This window comes from Pelecanus crispus, chromosome Z, assembly GCF_030463565.1.
Source record: "Pelecanus crispus isolate bPelCri1 chromosome Z, bPelCri1.pri, whole genome shotgun sequence".
NCBI classification, from domain to species: Eukaryota; Metazoa; Chordata; class Aves; order Pelecaniformes; family Pelecanidae; genus Pelecanus; species Pelecanus crispus.
The window spans coordinates 15,525,440-15,545,171 of record NC_134676.1 but is presented as its reverse complement, the minus strand read 5'-3'; the positions used below and the strand labels follow the sequence as shown (position 1 = coordinate 15,545,171).

Genomic DNA, 19,732 nt, shown 5'->3' with positions numbered 1-19,732 from the left:
GTGAGCAACTGTATTGTGCATCACTTGTTTTGTATACTCTTTTATCATCATTATTATTATTATTATTATTACTACTTTCTCTTCCTCTGCTGTCCTATTAAACTGCCTTTATCTCAGTCCATGGGTTTAACCCACTGTGAGGGAGGGTGAGCGAGCAGCTGTGTGATACTTAGTTGCTGGGGTTAAACCACAACAGGAAGATTGACATTACCTGATTATGTCATTATAAAAATTGCTGTATCACAAATGTCTCTCCATGCCTGTTGCCATGTATTGGAGACTAGTGAGCCAGGGAGAGTCTGATTTCCTGTGCGCAGAGACCCTGAGATGCCAGAGGGTCAAAAGCTAATACAAAGTGAAGATGGTTTGGGTATAGCACTATCAATGCTGTTTGTCATTGCTTTTACCATCATGCCACACATAAGCTCAAGGCTTAAAAATAAACTGGGGCTTCGATGCTTGATGTGTTCTGCATGAACAGTGAAAGCTATTTATGACTTGTGAGTATAAAGTATTGCAACTGTTTGAAAAATATCATGACCTATAGAAAAGGCACTTACTCACTGCACCTCTGTTTTCACATAGAATAATGGACCCAGCTACACAGAGAGCCCGGCTGAGGCAGGTTCTGGCCACAGCAAGTGCTTCTTGGTGTCCTAGACAACAAGCACCTTCATAACAATAAAAACAACCCTGCAGCTGGGCTGCATTAGTGTCATTTACAAGACCATGGGATGAAGGGGCATGGGTACCAGAAATACCTATTTCAGGGAATTTTCTCACTCTTTAATAATAAAGGTAGTCAGAAGTTTTCTGCTTCCCACCTTTTTACATAAAATTGAACTTTGGATTTTTTTTTTTCTGGAAATTTCAAAACCTTCCACAGAAAATGCTAACAAAAACAACTGCTATTTGTTTTTTGTTAAAGGGGAAACCAACCAATTCTAGTTGATAACCCACATCTTTGGTGCTAATTCCCGTTTTGGGACTAGTTTCATTGCCACAGAGTATCTGTTAAAGCAATACCTAATAAATATGAATAAATAGCAGATTAATGCCCATTGTTTTTTGCTTGCACACCAAAACACAGTACCTAGTTTAGGCTAGCCACTCCACTTTGCCCAACAGGCAGAAAGCAACATAGCAGAGGCTTGGAGGGGGTCAGAGTCTCTCCTGTAAAATTACTGGGTAAGACAGGAAAATCACCTGACTTCTTTAAGTGACATTCACCATAGAGATAGGAGGGAATAAAAAGAAGTCTCTTTTGATATTTAAGGCTGTGGCTGGGCTCCCATGCATGCTATGCACTACAGTATCTAACAGGAGAAGAGATAGCACAAAACTGTCCTTCCCCTCTACCTGTTGCCACGCTGGGAAGGTTTAGAGGTGTAGTTTGGAAAAGTTATTCCTGCTAAAGCAATCCTCAGGCTAGAAGTACAAGTCAAAGGATCTGAACAGCCCTGAAATCACCATGGATCTCCCTTCAATTGCACAGTGTAATATCGAGCTGCTCTGCTCTACTTCTTTGTTTGATCAGCTGCAGAGAGTTCCAAGATTCTTGCATGAAAACCACAACAGAAAAGCAATCTATATCTACTACAAGCCCTTGGCATTCAACCCAAATTCCCATCATACCCTGCTTCTGAAACATGAACCGCTTGTTTCTTAAAGTTACAGCTCAATTCGTTCAAGCCTGGTGTTCCCTGACTGCATTCTGGGCAATGGCATGGTTTGCCATGAGAGTGGGCTCTCCCACTTGCTTTGCCATGCTGCATGCATAGTCTGAGGCCATGTAGGGTATTGTAAACCTCTACTATCAGCATAGGGGATCACTTACCGTATATCCCGTAATGGTGCTCGCATGCTGCTTTGGCATCCTCCATTGCACGCTGAACGCTGTGCAGTTCAGTGAATCCAGCAGTATATCAAGAGGAGGCCCCAGCCTATCTGCTCAAAGCAAAACGGCATTGTATAAGAAGCCATAGGACATCCGTTAGCCACCTGGCAGTTACGGCTGTGAAGAAGAATAGACGTGTGCTGCCCTCATGCCAAACTGTCAAACATAGCCCGTTTGACTTGGGTGCACCTTTTTGCTCTCCACCTCTGCCCTCCAAGGCATCGGTGGGATACCAAGAGAGAGGGGGCCAAGGGGGACACCCCCTCTTTCAGTGGCAAGGAGCAATTGATCAACTCAAGACACCTCATGGACACCTTCAGCCTCCCACTCACTGCCATTCCCAGGCTTCACATCCTGGTGTGAGGAAAACCAAGCCAAACCCAAAACATGCCTCCTCTTCAGTCCTTCGCTGCCTTGGCACAGGCTAAGAGATCCCCCTCACAAGACAGTGAGAGGTGTCCCGATCACCACCAGCTGCTGCAACTTCAGTTCCTTCATGACAGCTATGGAGGAAGGGCAACGATTTAAGTAAGAAGCAAGTTTAGCCTGATGAGAAGAGCGCAAAGGACCCCTCAGTTCCTCTCCAGGCGCAGGTTACAGCGATGGGATCTGCTGCTGTTGCGCTTTCTGTGGTGCCATGATCAACCCTGTCTCTCACCAGCTGCAGTGAGAGAAGGGCATTTTTATATTGACCAGCCGGGTTAGCTCAGTTGGTTAGAACACGGTGCTAATAACGCCAAGTTCACAGGTTCAATCCCTGCTCACTGCAGGGGGGTTGGGCTCGATGATCTCTCAAGGTCCCTTCCAACCCAAAGCATTCTATGATTCTATATGGCTATACTGCTCTCACAGCACCTATCCATCTCCTTCTCTTCCCACGGTACAGGCTGGCATTTCAGTACAATGGCTAATTCAACTACTGCAAATAAAAAAGGCTGAAGAAGGAAACCCTGAGAGCCACACTTCTAATAGCATGTTAGCAACTGCATTTACTGTCTGAAAAAGGGGCAGGCAGAGAAGCGTGTCTGCTTGTAGAGCAAGACTTTTAACACAAGTTCTCCAACCCACCATCATCCATGCTCTTGAAACCAAACCCACCTAACAAACAACTATAACAGAAAACTGATTCAGACACTTTTAACAACAACTTCATTTTTTTCAAGGCAACAGTTTTACTATACTTAGTGTTTTACATGCCCTTACCTATGTAGATTTTAAGTATAGGCTAAGGAAACCCTTTTTTTCCCATTAGCTCTGACAAAATACCAAGCAAAAACAAGCTACTGTAAAGGTCATTTTTAGATGTGAAGCAAGACTACATCAGATTTAACACTTGTCACTTCCACCAACATGATTGATTTGAAGCTAAATACAAAACTTAACAGCTTACAAACTCTGCACAGTGTCAATCAGCATCAATACCAGAGTAGTTAAAACAAGAGCAGAACTGATGTTCTGGTGTTTTTCAAACTGACCCTGCATTCTCCCACCGCTAGGAAACTTTTTTGTTTATGATTCTTGTGAGCAAGTGTGGCCAGTTGGAGTCCATACCTTTTGGTTAATACTGATGACTCTTTGTTTTCCTGGCCCTTTTATCTATTTATTTCTCTTCAATGCTAAAAGAAATCCTGGACAGTGCTAGGTGCAATCATGAAAGGATAAATATATAAATGAGGCTTAACAGACCCTAACTTCTCTCACCATTCGGTCCCTATGGCTGAAGCTTCAGCCATTCTTACCTAAAAGACTGCCCAGCAGACTGTCTCCTGTGCAAGGCTGCACAAGGACTGCATGCAATGGGCTCCACACCAAGAACTTGGTTGGGCTCCACACCAACCAACTTTTTATTGTTGAAACAACACAGCAGGGGATTAAAAAAACCAATACACCTTCAGAATAAGGGACTACCCCTTGTATGCTAGAGGTTTGTATTTTCTACACACCCCAAGGATCTTGCTTATCAGCTCAACTTGAAGGAAATTTTGAAGACTAATGCACTATTATAACAACCCAAGAAGTTCACATAGCCGTAACAGGACGGGGCTGCACTTACACAAAAAAGAGGGGAGAACACACTTAGATCTCTCCCTGCTTGAATTGTCCTCATTATCTGCAGTGATCTAAGCTGAGTTAATGGGAGGATGCACAAGAATTACAGTCTGCCCCAACAGGCTCCTATTCTGTAAACACAAGCCACCAGTCAGATTCCCAGTTTCTCTCCCAGCCTGTTGCATTTCCCAGAGGGTAAAACCGGGAGCTGCAATCCCCTCCCAGCCCCTTTCTAGTGGCACCACCAGCCACCTCCCTTCCCCTAGTTCCCAGGGAAGGGGCATGGAGGAGCTGAGCACATCCTAAATGGATCTTCAGGTAAACAAATAACCAACCTCAAGCAATGCTGTTGAGCAACCCGTAGGCTTTTAAATATGTTCCCGAGGTGCTGGAAACTACCCAAGACCCAAAAACAGGGACATCCACACATCCGTACTGCCTGTACAGTCTGTGGCACAGGTTCAGCCTTCTAGGAAAGTCTCCCAGAAATGGTTTGGAGGACAGCACAGCTCACAAACCATGTCCGTTAAGTCAGTAAGGACATCTTTTGGGAAGGAAAGAAGTTCAGCCATATGAATGAGAGTCAAACCATGCCATGCTACTTGCTCTCTGGGCCCTCACCCATTTGCTTTATTAGCACAGACTTAGTCTCATGGATCCCTGCCATCCTTGTATAACTTTCTGGGGAGGCTGTATGAGACAGGTTTGCTGGGAGACATAGTTGCTGAATAATAAATTTTAACTAGCAATGACAAATACTCATATAAGGCAGGTTTCAAATTCATATTCTGAATGCATTGTAGGCCAATAAAATTATTTACAGGAAGAATTTGGTGAATAATTTGGAACAACAAATAAATTTGAAAAAAATGCAATCCATTTGCAGACTATCTGTAAACAGAGAGGCAACATCTGTTTCATAAGGAGCCATGCCATGAATTACTCACCCAGCCCTACTAAACACTACTATCTCCAGTTAGCAGATGATGAAAGAGACACAGAGAGCCAAATACTGACCTCAGTTACACCGGCCTGGCCTATAAATTGTCACTGGAAGAGTAAATACAAACTAAAGCCAGGGATAATGAGCGCAAGGAGCCGGAGAGGTCTATATTTCCACCCTCCTTGTGTAATTCTCCCTAGAATTAAGGGAATTCCCCTAATGCAAACAAAGATGGTGGCAGGAGGCGTGCTTGGGAACCAGTTGTAAGCATCATCGGCACCTAGCACTGTCTTTGCGAGTAGCCTCAGATGACGCTTAGTGGTCAAACGATGGTTTGGGGAGTGCAGAGGATCTGCTCACCGCACCACTGCACACTGCCCTCGCCGTAACAAAACCCTACAACAAGCAGGCACGCTGCGCTCACCCTGCTGGGGACCGCGCTGCCTCCTGGTTAAACTGGGAGCCAAGAGGAAAAGGAAAACCTGGGCTAGCTCTGCCCTATGCACAGACTTATTTCTTGGGAAGGACAGAGGGCAAGGCAGAGAAGAACATCTCATGCAGTGTGGCAGTCCCCACAGTCCTCCGCTGTCACCGCTCCTGACCTTGCAGCTTATTGATGTGCGCTTGGGGATTCAGAATCACTTCTGGTTGCCAGAGTCTGAATTTCACACAACCTGGCAGAAAGTAAAAAATGTCCATTTTTGGACTGAGCTTTCCCTTTGCAGCCATGACAAAGTGACTGCATGATCTGACACAAGCAATGCTTATGCCGCTGAGATGCAGGAGATGTCATGGCTTTGAAACAGTCATGCTGCAACACTATATCAAAGCAGTTTGTCAGCCGATCACAACTGTCGCAATACATATCGCTGTTTTACTAACAAATTATTTTAAGATACATGTCCACTTGAGGTATTTTGCAAGATTTTACAGAACATCACGTATTAGGCACACTAAAAATGGATATTAAAACTGGTCTAAACATTTATGTCTTTATGTCAAAGGTCATGTTTAGACTATAAAAAATAAAAATAGTTTTCAAGGGTAAAACTCTTTATTTGGGGATTTGTAGTTCCTCCTACAATTCAGGTCAGAAATGCCTCTCGTCTCAAAATTCAGCATGAAATCTCTGTTAATCTGGTAGCACCATGCACAGTGCAAAACCACAATGGAGCCTACTCCCCTTTGCAGCCTGCTGGATGGGAACCTGCAGGCAAGGGAGGTGCAATATATCTACTATTCGTACATACACTGAAGATCTGCCCCAGTGATGATCCCATCTGCAAATGTCCTCTGCAGTTGGATCCAGTGAATAACTAAGAAGGCATGGAGATTAGCTCTGATCATAAAGAACAAGGAACCAATTTATATAAAAATAAAATTAAATACATTTTGTACAAACACAGTCATTCTCCTTTCTGACCCATCAAGCACAGAAAGTTCAATATTGTCCAAAATACTTTGATGAAACCAGTAATGGAAGCAATGACTGGTCCCATACAAAGAAGCCATTAATCAAGAGGGAGCACTCTTACATATATTATGACTATACATTGTAAAAGTATATCAAATACAAGAAGTTAATGAGGATTCAGCTGTAGATAAACAATGTTGAGCTAACAAAGTTGTGTTTACTTTTCTGCTTAGAGCTATTTTGTTTCTTGTTTATAGACCTCTTTGATTCTGTACTTCCAAAATATGCGAAAACTGCTAAACCAGTGAAGAAGCCACCAAACAAACTCTCCCAGTGAGCTAAAGCATGCATGAGGCCTCTCCCTAAGATGCAGTTAATTTTACCATTTTTAAATAATTACCATTATTTAAAATTTTTTCTTCACAAAAGCAATTCGAATTAAAAATGGTAAAAGAGCTTATCCCATCACTATAAGTGTCGTCCCTATTGCAGCTCCCACTGGTGCATACAACAGCCTCTGCCCCTAGATTAAACATTCATAGGCTACCATCAGGGTGGCCACAGGCAAAGTGTCTCCTGGGAATGGTGCCCAGCCTGGGCCAGTCAATGATGTACCAGTGCCTTGGGATGTTCCTTGCCATCACTGAATCCACCAGCGGAGATGCCACTTCCCTGTCTACCCTTGCGATTTTAAGCAGAGTTAACTTTGGTATCTAATGGGAACACTTCAAATTAATCCACCCTCTGCTCCCAGCCTAACCAGGCTGGCCTCTTGCAGAGCTTGGGAGCAACTACTTCAGCCTGATGCTTTCCTCCAACTACTGCAAGAAAACTGCTCATGCAGACACAGGCAATTTTTTCCTTCCTTCAGTCATGGAGTGACCCCAAAGTCTTACTACAGTGATGAATAGTTATGAGAAAAAATAACAGCTTCAAAACAAATACATTTCTTTTGTTCACAAGCTCCACATCGGAAGTGCTTTGGATAAAGCTCATCACAGTTAGTACTACTATGTTAGAGGAAATTTCAAAATTGATTTCAATTTTAAATTAGATGAGAATAATACCAACCGAAAACAGTATTTTTTAAAATACTCGTGAATGCCATATCTGAAAGGATTGGGATTAGAAAATTTTATTTTATAATTTTAATTATATTTTGCATTTAATCTTCTCTTTCCTTTTTAAAATGTTTATGCTGTTTCAAGGCATGCGGGTAGTCACAGGTACTTACAGGTCCTGAAATAATATACAAATAATTCACTGATACAATCCACATGCAATAATATGGTAATCCATTTAAGGGAAAACAGATGGTTCATTTAATCTTCACTAGTTTGTGGTTTGGAAAATGAAAATCTTTATACTACATATTCTGTACTACTATTAACGATAGGGCATAGGCCAACAAAATGAGATAACCATATCATTATTTTACTTTTAAATCACTGTGAGTAACAGCCAGGAGGTACTGACTGGAGGACTCCTTATTTTCCAGGCTGATGTGTCTCCTATTTGTGTCCCATGAAACAAGAGAAATTTGTTGATGAAATGCCAGCTGTCACTACTAACATGTCACAGTATAAGGAAACAGGAATAAAAAGCCTCATGAAAGACAATTCAAACTAATTCTAAATTCAAGTTTTCAGAACAAAACATTTTCCAGGAAGAGAAATTGGATTTCTTTTCTTTCAAACATTATTTAATTCAGTTCACTAATTCATTAAAAAATAAGTTTTATTGAAATAGCATCTTACCATTGAAAAAGCTGTTTTCAAGGAAAAAGTCTGTCCACTCCTAGACGTGAAACAAAGTATACTATGGCCCATTCACTCTCTCACTGAAATATTGGTGACATTCTTATTTGTAAAACAATAAGCAGCAATAGGGTTCTTTCTTGTTTCCCTTCTTTTTACAGACTGAATGAGGTTATGCAAACACCACAGTGGAATGAAGACAGCATGACAAACCGAAAAAGGTCAGGAAATCCTAAATGAAAAAGATGTGCCATCTTTTAATCTCTTTGAAGCGTTTTCCGGCTCCCACTGCCCAACAGTGGTACGTAAGAGAGCAAGAATCTCCCAGCCGCAAAGACTACAAAGAACAATGACTTGAAACTGGAAAATCTCAGCCAGTCTCTCCTGGTCCTGCACCCTGAGTAGCAACATCAACATGGAAAACATCTAAAAATGGAGAAACCCTGATAGCTGTTCTCTGAACAAGTCACCTATCACTGCTAATGCACTAGATCCTGAGAACAGGAAACCCACTGTATCACCTGCACACTGCCACAGTGAGCACGGGTGCAGAGACTGCAGGCAGTATGGCCCTATAGAGGCATCACAGTTTTTGACCCAGACCGTGGTTCACAAACCTTTGGAGAGACTAACCCAATGTCAGTTAGACCTTTGAAAATACTGTAATAGACACAATGAAAAAAACCCCTTAACATTATAATAACAGCAGGCTTGGACCCACGTGATGTTTTTCTCATGCAGTATATAGCATCTGTCATCTGCCCCAGGTACATCTGAGGTGACGGTCATGAGGGTATTTATAGCCCAAGGAAGAGGAATGAAGGAGGCAAAGCTCAGAACTTAAGCTACAGTGCAACACAGCGAATCCCATTAAAAACAAACAGGCACAATGTCAGTGGTGACTTTGTTGCTGCTTTTCCTGCTTTGCCTTGGCCCTGCAGATCGTGAAAGAGAAGGGCAGAGATGGGAAGCCCTGTTCCCCTCCCCACACTCCTTCCCAGAGCAAGGGTCTGCTCCCAGGAAGGCTCTGACTCTGCAGAGAAGGGAGGGAGAAAGGAGGGGAGCTCTGCACAGTGCACAGTGACTTCCAGGTGTGAGAAGAAAAAGCAGAAACTGATTTGTTAAATAATTTTTTTAACAGCTAGCTATAGAAAAAAGACTTCTAGCTGTGGATGGTTACGCTCTGGGAGTGCTTTTGGGGAATTCCTGGTGCTGAAGGTTATTAAAAGCAGGGACACCATTATCTCTGAGCAAAGGTCTAGTTTATACCTGTCCTGCCTTTGTCAAGAGGAACAGACAGGGCAATCTCTGGATAACTCTTACAGGCTTGTGTTTTTAGCAATTACTGATCAGAGGGCAGTCTGACTAACACAAGTGTATACACAAGTACGCACACACTAACACAAGTGCCTGCATCTGAGATAACTTGGTGAAATATTTCTCCTAATGGAAGCTTTCCATTTCCAGTATAAATGTAGTATAGTTGCCTGTAAAAAGCCCCTCCAAGACACTCCACCTGCATAAACTCAGGTGCATTCCTGGAAGCCTGAGTCAAAATCTAGTGCTCATACCCCTAAAACTAGGCTTGCCCTTCAGCTGTTGAAGCCCCAGTGCTGGGCCACGGCTGCCCTAATTCCTGACGTCTCCGCAGCATCTTGGCCTGGCAGAGGAAAATGATAGCCAGGTCCCTGTTCCTGGAGAAGCGGAAGCACTGAGGCTCACCTCTCCCTGCTCCAGCCTACAGGGTGCTTGAATGCAAAGCTCAACATTTTTCCTGGCTTGGGATTTCCTGGCTGGGCTCGGATCTTCCTTGTCCCTGTGGACATGTCCATCAGCCATAGGCTGCGGCTGGCCTTGCCTGCTGCCATGGTCCTGCCTGCCCTGGTACTGCCTGCCTTCTCATCGGCTACTTCACCAGTTTTCAAATAACTTAAAAAAAAAGTATCTCAGAGGTCTAACATAAGTATTAGAAAGTAGCTGAAAACAAGCAACAGCACATTAATATGTCTGTGCAATAGACTTTAATAATCTGTAGGATGGGCTGGATAAGAACCAGCATGCCAAGAGCATCCCCTGGCATACCCTCCAACCCCATCTCCCTCCACGGTTTTCTATACTAGGGCTACATTGGGAGCAGCAATCAATTAAAAAGACACTCAGCTGACGGGCAGCAGCAGCTTTCCAGCCAGGCACCCCAGCGGGTTTGCACATGCTGCCTGGGTGAGACAGACCCAGTGAGCCACAATGGAAATTCCGCACCCAAGGAAAACTGTGTCATCCGGAGGTGCAGCTTCATCTACCACTGAGCAAAAGCAGCAGCTCACTGCCATCAGCAAGGGCAAGGTCTCATGCCTTCTCCAGCCCTGCCACCTCCCCAATCCTCCATCCCTCTCCCTCCAGGCATTTACCTCCACCTTGCTACTCCAGGGCTTCTCCCTCCCCTTTTGCACCGATTCAGGTGTCATGTAAGAGAATTTAACCCACTTCCAACAGAAAAAAAAAAGGCTGCTCTCTTTCCTCTTGTGGGTTACACTTCTGAGGTGTTAAGAAGCCTGAACAACTGAAAGAGCTCCAGAAAACATGACACTCCAAACACTACTGGAAGCAGAAACAGGAGAGCATTAACGAAGTTGGTCACATAGTGCTTTAAGTTCCCAACTGAGTCTTAGGCATTGTTGGTGAAAATAAACTCTACTAAGCAGGCTAAATGAAATGATAAAAATAAGGATAAAAGTCAGCCTGCTACATTTTCCGAGTCTTTATAACATGAGTAAAATACATGAGAGAACCACATATGAAAGACTTTGTATTTATTATCAAAAAATACAGATTCATTATTTATATTAAATATATATATAAATAAAAAGGGCAGTTCTCCAAATAAATAACTGGAAAATTTCTTTTCCCATCAATCAATATCACTTATTTTCCAGGTGTTCACTATCCAAAGTTTATTATCTTCAATGGGAACCATGGCAAAATTGTTCATGTTACTTGAATAGTGTTCTCCTTGGTGTCTCTTAATCTTTGTGCTTTATCTACTGCAAATTTCTCTCTTGTTGATACACAATACAAAACTGAGCTCTTGAAGAAATAGCTTACTTGGTATAAGAAAAAAAAATTCAAGAGGAGCTTCTGGAAAAGTGGTCAGATAGAAAAACCTGACAATCACACATGTACTATGGACACATACACACAAAAAGATCAATATATAAAGACAACAAAGCTGACCATGTGACAAGCACCAAATGTGCAGGGTGAGGACAGGACAGCATCTTGGGTTCCCACAATCCCTACAAGTCCTGAGTAATTGTTTTGAAGTTCATTATAGGTGGACACAAATGATCTGGTCATGCCCCAGAGAGTACCACACAAATAAACATGCAGGTTGATTATCCCCAAGGTTTTGGCACAGGCCTTATACAGCTACACTACCTCAAATGGTCGTGACCTCCCACCAAACATCTTTGTATTGATCACAACAAAAGCAAACACACGCTTTCTCAGTAGAAAGTAGAACAGTTGATCCAGCTGGTGTTTTCAGGCTATGACAGGATGGAGGACAGCTCAAAGGAAGCCAGACACGAGAGCTGAAATACAGTTTCAAAAGACACTTGTGACGCTTTGCAAAATCACAGACAGGATGAGGTTGGAAGGCACCTCTGGAGAACACCTAGTCCAAACCCCTGCTCTGAGCAGGCTTAACTACAGCAGGTTCCTCAAGACTTTGCCCAGTTGGGTTTTGAGTATCTCTAAGGATGGAGATTCCACAACCTCTCCGAGCAAGTGCTCAGTCACCCACACTGTAAAAAAGTTTTTTCTTATGTTTAAATGGAATTTCCTGTGTTTCAGTTCATGCCCATTGCCTTCAGGTCTGTCACAGGGCAGCACTGAGAAAAGCCTGGGTCCATTTTCATTACTCCCCTCATCAGATATTTATATATATTGATAAGATCTCACCGAGTCTTTTACTCTCCAGGCTGAACTGTTCCTCTCAGCCTCTCCTTGTCCCCAAGATGCTCCAGTCATTTATTCATCTTTGTAGCCCTTTGCTATACTCGTTCCAGTATGTCCATGTCTCTCTGGAGTACCAGATGCAATGCTGCCACCATATCTGTAAATAGTCATCTTCCTAAAAAGCCTGCTTATTTTTAGAAACATGCTGTCTTCTCCTGTGATTATCTAGAAAGCAGAACATGAAGCAGAGCTGAAATATTTCTGTTCCAAGTAACAAATTCTGGCTTCTGCTACCTCTAATTAAACCACAAAAGTGCTGGTCCTAGACACTTACTTTCCATCACTTGCAGTTTGACAGGTTTTGTTCATGGCTTTTTCCTAAAATGACCTTCTAGTTCAAATTCCTCATGCATGAAAAAATCTAACTTAAGTGAATTTCTCTAGAATCTTTGCCCTTAGTATTTTTTTCAGAAGGTTTTTGAGCTCAGCAACACAAAGCCAGCCTTGGTTTAAAACTTTATATGTGCAATAATGCCTCTGACACATCAGATATATTTCTGTATTTCAAATACATTTCTGTATTTGAAAGCAGCATGCTCAATATTCACAAGATGTTCATTTCCCCTCATTTTAGCAAGACGATTCAAATTGCAAGTTCCAAATGTACACAGGTGTTGATATTTGACTGTACCATCATTTTCACAGGTGCCAGCAATTTTAAATTACTTTAAAAATTGAGAGAGGTGTGAAGAATAATTTGGCTTGGGATTCTTCCAGCCTCAGAGATCTTTCTGTGTGAATTACACCAGTCTGACTAACCTCTGAGGACACGGGAAAGCTCAGAACCGCTCAGTGTTCCCTTCTCAGAACAACTACTCTTGACATGGCTGCTGTCTGCACAGTTCTATAAAAGGTGTTTATTAACTACAAGGTTAATATATATAAATGGAAAGACACCCCATCACTACTTGGTGACACACCAAGAAAGCCAGGTGCAGAATATGTTAGTACCTGCACATGGTTTATCTCTTCTAGGTCTAAAAATTATCCAGGATAACTTTTGGCAATGCTTGAATGAAAGATCTTTTCAAGAAAACAAAGCTGGTGTGTTTTGACCATCCAATTACATGGCCAGTGAGTCATTAATAGAAGAAAGGGTTTCTCCCACAGCCCCAGAGCTGTCTTCTTCCTTTTGAATAAAAGGCTTCCTGAGTCAATATTGCATGGATTTCTCTTTCATTAGAGGCCAATATCCTGAGGAGCCTTCCTCATGAGTAGTCCTTACTCCTGGGTGTAGTTACATGGCGCTCAGTAGAAGAGCTAGTGTGAACTTGGTGTATTTCACACTATACACCTCTCACCCGGAGAGTTTTATGGATCATCACACACCGTATCATTATCTAGGTTTGAGTTAGTTACCTGGTTGTGATGGAGCTTCCCCCCTAAGCCTCCAATTTTCAGTGGCTTATGCCCTCCTGAATCACTTACTTTCAAAGATGAATTCAGCTGTGCATGTTCTCAGCTCAGAGACTCTGAAAATCAGTCTGAAAAAAATAACATTCATCTTTTGCTATGGTTTGGATGTTCACACTATATGAAATAACTAATTTGGTTATCATGTGCAAACATCTTCACTAAAAATAAAAAATAAAAGGAAATTAAATCTTGCCTATTCTTACCCAAAAGTATTTCCTTTCAGTTGGAATTAGTTATGAAGAACAGGTTTTGGGTTTTGTTTGGTTTGTGGGGTTTTTTCAGATAGATCATTTGTTTGCACGGGAAACCGTTAGGGAATTTTATTCAAGATCACATAGCTAACATAGTCTCCTGTGTGCCTGTGGTTCAGAAAGTCTTTCATTACATGATCACAGATCACTGTTGCACATTCACTGATAAATATGGCATCAAATTGTACACTCTTTAATACATGAAATAATAAAATCTGCAAAGACCTCTTCATGGTAATTTGCTCAGGCTACAGGCATCTTTGGTATATTTTAATAACTTTCTGATATGAGAAAAACTTTCTATAACTATTTATTTTAGTGTTTCACTTCACTGTGGCAGGAAAGCTACGAAAAGCTCCTATCAGTCCTGTTTTGAGTCTCCATCATGAAGCAACAATGTTAGTCACCTATATTTTTATTTTTATTTTCAGTAAGACCACATTAAAGGGATATAAGCAGAATCAGGCATAAGGTTGATATAAGCATGATCTGAGGAATGGGAAACTCCCAAGTATACTCTCAGCTAATTGATGAGTTTGTGGGGTACTGAAGAGAACTCACCCACTGAAATTTTCCATTTTAAGACAACAGGGTATACTCTCCTGCTCCTCAGGGTGTCTTTTGGGTGACTGACACTCAGAATGCCTGCCATTAAGTTTAAGAAGGTGAATCTGATCGTTGGATGTGCTCACTCCTAATGAACTGTACACAGCACACGGTGCTGTGCCCTGTGTAGCCCAGTGTCACTGTGTACCTGCCAGAGAAAAAGAAGGTGTTTTTTTTCCACAAGGCACGCTGAGAGATACGGAGGCATTCACCTATGTATTAGTACTAAGGTAATGCCTAGCAGCCTTGACTAAAATTGGGGTACAGCTGTGCTGAGCACCCTACAGAAGTCCTGTTACTGTCTAATGTGGCATGGCTGGAAAAAGATAAAAGCACAAAAATATCCTAACCTCATTTTGAAAACTGAAAATCTGGCCTGGGAACGACTGGCAGACCCTCAAAGCAAGTCTGTGACAGCCTCAGGACAGAAAGATTTCCCAAGGCTCACTCTAGTGCCTTAACTCCAAAATAACCCCTCTTCTCCAAAGCATCACTGGGAACCCAAATATCTGGTATAATTCCACTGATTTTTAAAAATTTCTTGGCTAATTTTACCTTTCTGAACACCAGTGGAAGTCTGTATAGTAGTTTTAGAGGGGGCATTGGCAAAATGGTGCCCAAGAAAAACATTTACTGAAAGTTTCCTTTTACAGAGGAAGATAGTGATTCCAGGATGGAAAAGACAGAACACATTTTGCTGCAAATAAGACTAACTAAAATGAGAAAACATACTTCAAAATGGGTGATTAGCAGTGATATACCAAGTAACATGGTCAAGTGAAGTAATTTCATCCATTCCCATTGCTGCCCCAGAGAGTATTAGGGGAATGCTTGTATCTGCGTGAGGTGATGATGGGATTGATCAGCACTAGCAGGATTTACCAGGAGATGGGCACGAAAGGTACCAGAGCAAGTCCAATCAAAACTACGAAGTCACACAACATTGTGACACAACTTACACCCAAAGGCGATAAACAACATACCTATATAATGAATGCTTGGTTGATTTTATTGGTGTTGAAGGCATAGAACAGTGCAGTCTAATAGCCCATGTTTTGGCCTATGTCTGAAACAAGAAAATAATTATATATATCTTTCCCCAAATAAATTATTCACATCTTCTTTATTAGTTTTAGCTCACAGATATGCACCATCTCTGCCAGTTCTGCAGCCCTCGAGTTAGGAATCATTTAGCTTCGGACTCATTCCTTTCCTCAGACACTTCACATTCAGCAGCAGATCAGCCTCACACTTGCATACTTTATGTGCGGAATTTATTATGGCAGTGAATTACAACTTACTCTATTGTTGTTAAAAAAAAAGGTAATATTTAAAAAACTCAAATAACCACCTTTCTTCCCAAAGACTGCTACATTTTCCCCATCTGTAGACCCGATTTTCAAGGTAGCTTGACCTATTTTGATACCTAAATAGGCCTAGACTTTCAAAAGTGTTCCATATCCAGCAGCTTTTATTATAGCCAGATTTTCTGAAGAATTCAAGAATCGCAGTGCCAAGTTCTTTGGAAAAAGTCACTTACTGTAGTGCTGACCAGGGAGCTGGGCTCTTTTGACTATCTGGCCCTGATACTGTGTGCTACACTCTCATAAAGTCTTCAGACTTTAACCAGTCTGATTCCTCCAGCATTTATACACAAAGCCAGTGGTGTCTACCATTACGGACATCTGGGAAATAGATAGAATAGAAGCCAAATTCTTTGTTTATATTAGTTGGCAAGCATAATATATAAAAAAAAAGGATTCCTAAGCAACAGATATGAGTATTTTATTTTCTCCATGCAGACCAACTCAGTGGTTTTAATATTTTATAGGGCATTGGAACTTTACTCTGACACTAAAAAGTAACAATGCAATATAGTGCAACAAGTTCATGCCATAAACATCTATGGGAAATCAGCTAAGTGGTCAGCTCTTTCCCCTATAATCCTCTAAAATCATAGAGCCATCAAAATTAAATATTATTGTGTTTATATTAGTCGTATCACACATTGGGGACTAGGTTTAGGCTTTCCAGCCTTCAACCAGTTGACTGAAACTTGAAACTTGAAAAAAATGGGTGTCTTTGCAGAAGGCAAAAGCAAGAAAACAATGTGAAAGCAGCAGTACAAGTGCCAGCTTCTGGGGGTACAAGATTCAGAGAAACCCAGCCTAATCTGTTCCCAGCTACACTATTCACCACACGGTGTCAAAGGATTTGTTTTAAGCCCTTCCCAAAGTGTCTGTCATCCCGTTTCCTTGTCTCCAGCAAATGTATCATATAACTGTAAATAGATGTTCAAGCAAGTTTAGCAGTCACCAGGATGTTTTGAATTTGAGCACAACAGCTTTTTTTCCTCAAGTTTAATTTAAGAAGTTGCATTTGTGGCCATTTTATTATATACTTTATTTTTAACTTCACAGACAGATTTCTCACTCTGCTGCTTTCTTGGGAATACAAAATTTATCCTTGTAAGGTGAGCCCTGAATGAAAAACTTGGGAAAATGGTAATACGTTTGACTATCCTTTTTTTCTTTTGACCCACAGGACATCCCAGTCAGCTCCTGTTATTGAAGATGAACTGGTTTTATTACTTCTCTCTCAGTACAACCTTTTGCGTTCACCTGAGTTACAGTCCCTGTACAAGTCTCACTTCTATTGGTATTAAAAGGGCAAAGTGAAAGGAAAAAAGAATCTTAAAGAACTTTTTACTATCTTATCTCTTCTTCACCCACTACTTTTGGATGTGCGAGAAAATGACAGTTCCCTGTCGCTCTTAACCACCCAGCAGGTGATACGCCACAGAACAAGGCAGAAATGTGAGCTACCTGGAACTATACTGGTTCTCAGAGTTTTGACAGCCACATTTCACAGTAGGGACCCAGCCACAGGATTCTTGGAAGCCCGCAATTCCAATAGTCCTTGGCAGAATGCAGATGGGATTTAAATCACATACCGCTGCACACAAACTGTCTGGGGGATTTCCCTCTTCAAATTTTGCTACAAGTGGATTTTCAAATGTTTGCACAGATTTTGAAAAAATTGTTCCCATATAAAAATGGCTAATTCTTATACAGCAAAAAAGTAGAAAAGGAACGACTGAATCAGTCAGTGAACCTGAAATAATGTGTTATAAAAAAAAAAAAAACCATAAAATGTGTAGCTAACAAAGCTAACATACACACAGTGTTATCAAATTAATTCATCTCCTCCACAGTACTACATATAATTTGTTTCCAAGTTTTAAACTGTTTTAATTCAATGCATAGGAATACATTTCCACTAGGTCTGTCATTCTGCTGTGATTAAGGGAAACAAGTACGCCAGTACAGTAGAAGGATCCTTAAAAACATTTACACATTTCCATTCCCAGCTTCACATATCTAGTATTTTAACGCAAGCAACTAATCATCTCATTCACAACTACTGTCTATCTAATTTCCTCAAGTACTTAATGGTAGCTATTATGATAACTAAGGATCATGGGACTAGATCCCTAAGAGACAAGGTCAGACCAGTAAAATTAGCCATCTGTCCAGTAAGGGCTTTAAGCTCAGGCTGTATTTAAGTATTAAGTTTCCAGCTGTACAGGCTTTTTTTTTTTTTTTTTTTTTTTTTTTTTCCCCTCACAAGAGCAAGAGAACACACAATACTGATTTTAAAAAACAGTAATACAAATCTTTTAACACTGTGGAATATATACGAAAAGGGTCTGATCCTGCAAACACTTTGCGAGCTGAGGCACAATTTACTAAACTTGTTATATATTTTCCATTGATCTGAGCCAGTGAAGTTAGTGGTAAAAATTGCTGTTGGCCTCAAAGACTGCCGGATAGTCTCAGTGTTTGGAAGCCTCCTGGGTGTCAGTATTTTCTCTAAGCACCACGATGTTTAAGTATGCACTGTCAAACTTCACCATGCACTCTGTCCCATCTCACTGTTTCCATGTTACCTTACTGTTTCAAACGCTGCAGACTGTAGGGGCTGTAAAAGCTGCTCAGAGTTCAGGTTTCTAACTTTCAAGCCCTAAGGACCACGTACCACCACTTTGATTAACGTGCAAAACCTGGCGACAGGCGTGGGAGCTCTCCCGCAGGTCACAGGTAAGGCTCAGACAGAAGCAGGACCTGGAAGCATCCCGCATCGTGCTTGGTACACAATAACTACATTCTTTGACGAAATTATTGCTTCCCTAGCCATTTTTCTTTCGCATGTACCACTCTATGTCTTACATTACTCGCCACCACACACATCAGTGTCGCAGCCGAAGCGCAGCCTTGCCGACAGGCGACCTCTGACCGGCACAGAGCTTCGCCCGGCTCCCGGCTCCGCTCACGCAGCGCCACAGGTTACGGGCTCCAGGGAAAAACGGGTAAAATTTATGCCAGTTCCTCCCGCAGTAGCAGCTGTCGGGTCCCGCTCTGTAACGTGAGTGAGCCCACCGGCACCGCGTGAAAAATGCCAGGGAAAACGGACCGCACCCCGATTCCGCGACGCCACCGCGCCCAGCGGCACATTCCCGGCCACCGCCCGGCCACCCCCTCCCACCCGCGGGTGGGAGCGCAGGCCCGGGGCTTGCGGGGCCGGGCGGGGAGCGGCGCCCGCCCCGCCGGCACCGCGGCCGCTCCGGCGGCGGGCCCGGTCCGCCCGGCGCTGCCGGAGGAGCTCGCCGCCTCCGCCGCTCTCCCGCCGCAGCGCCGGCGCCTCCGCCCAAGCGCCGGCAGCCGCCCGAGGAGCGGCCGGCGGCGGGCACCGCCCCGCCACCGCCGCTGTGCCCGCCCGGCGGAGCTGCCGCCCGGCCCCGCCGGCGCCCAAGGCCACTTCGAGAGGGACGCGAAACTTGGCGGGCTGCGAGCGCGGCCCGAAGGGGCCCCTCCCCGCCCGGCCAGCGCCGCCCGCCCTACCTTGCCGGCGGGGGATGCTCCTCCGCGGCGCCGCCGCGCACCCGATGCACGAAGCCAGGAGCAGCAGCGGGGCGAGGAGGCGGCAGCGGCGGTGGCAGCGGCCCGGCACCTCCATGTGCGCCGCGTTCCCCCGCCGCCGCCCGAGCGGGGGCGGTGGGGGCCGGGGCGCGGGCGAGGGGCGACGCCGCCGCGCGTCCCCTCCGGGCGGCGAGCGGGGCCGGGGCTGGCGCGGCGCGGAGCGGAGCTGGTACCGGCGGCGGGCAGGGACGGGGAGGGAAGGGAAGGACGGGGGGAGGAGGCTGGGTCCGGCCCTTTGATGGGATTACCGCCGCCCGTGGGGCGGCCGCCGCGGCGCTGGGCACGGCTCGGCACCTCCCCCGCCGGGCGCCGCCGCCCCCGGCCCCGGCCCGGTCCGGCCCCGACGGAGGGGTCGGGGCCAACCCCGTGCCGGGGGTGACCCCCGTACCGGCGGTGCCCCCTC

The 19,732-nt window shown here is 43.7% G+C and overlaps 1 protein-coding gene across 3 annotated transcripts in view; it reads right to left on the bottom strand.

Annotated features, from left to right (window-relative positions):
* Positions 1-19,366, bottom strand: part of EGFLAM (EGF like, fibronectin type III and laminin G domains) — a 78,739-nt gene extending 59,373 nt beyond the window's left edge. For 2 of the 3 annotated variants that reach the window (XM_075726612.1, XM_075726614.1), the window contains exons 1-2: positions 19,252-19,366; positions 1,838-1,950 (exon numbers count right to left, since the gene is read on the bottom strand). In XM_075726612.1, coding sequence (XP_075582727.1) covers positions 1,838-1,950; positions 19,252-19,366 — 228 coding nt within the window. The remainder of the gene's footprint in view (positions 1-1,837; positions 1,951-19,251) is intronic. The other variant, XM_075726613.1, reaches the window with a different exon arrangement.
* Between the last annotated feature and the right edge of the window lie 366 nt (positions 19,367-19,732).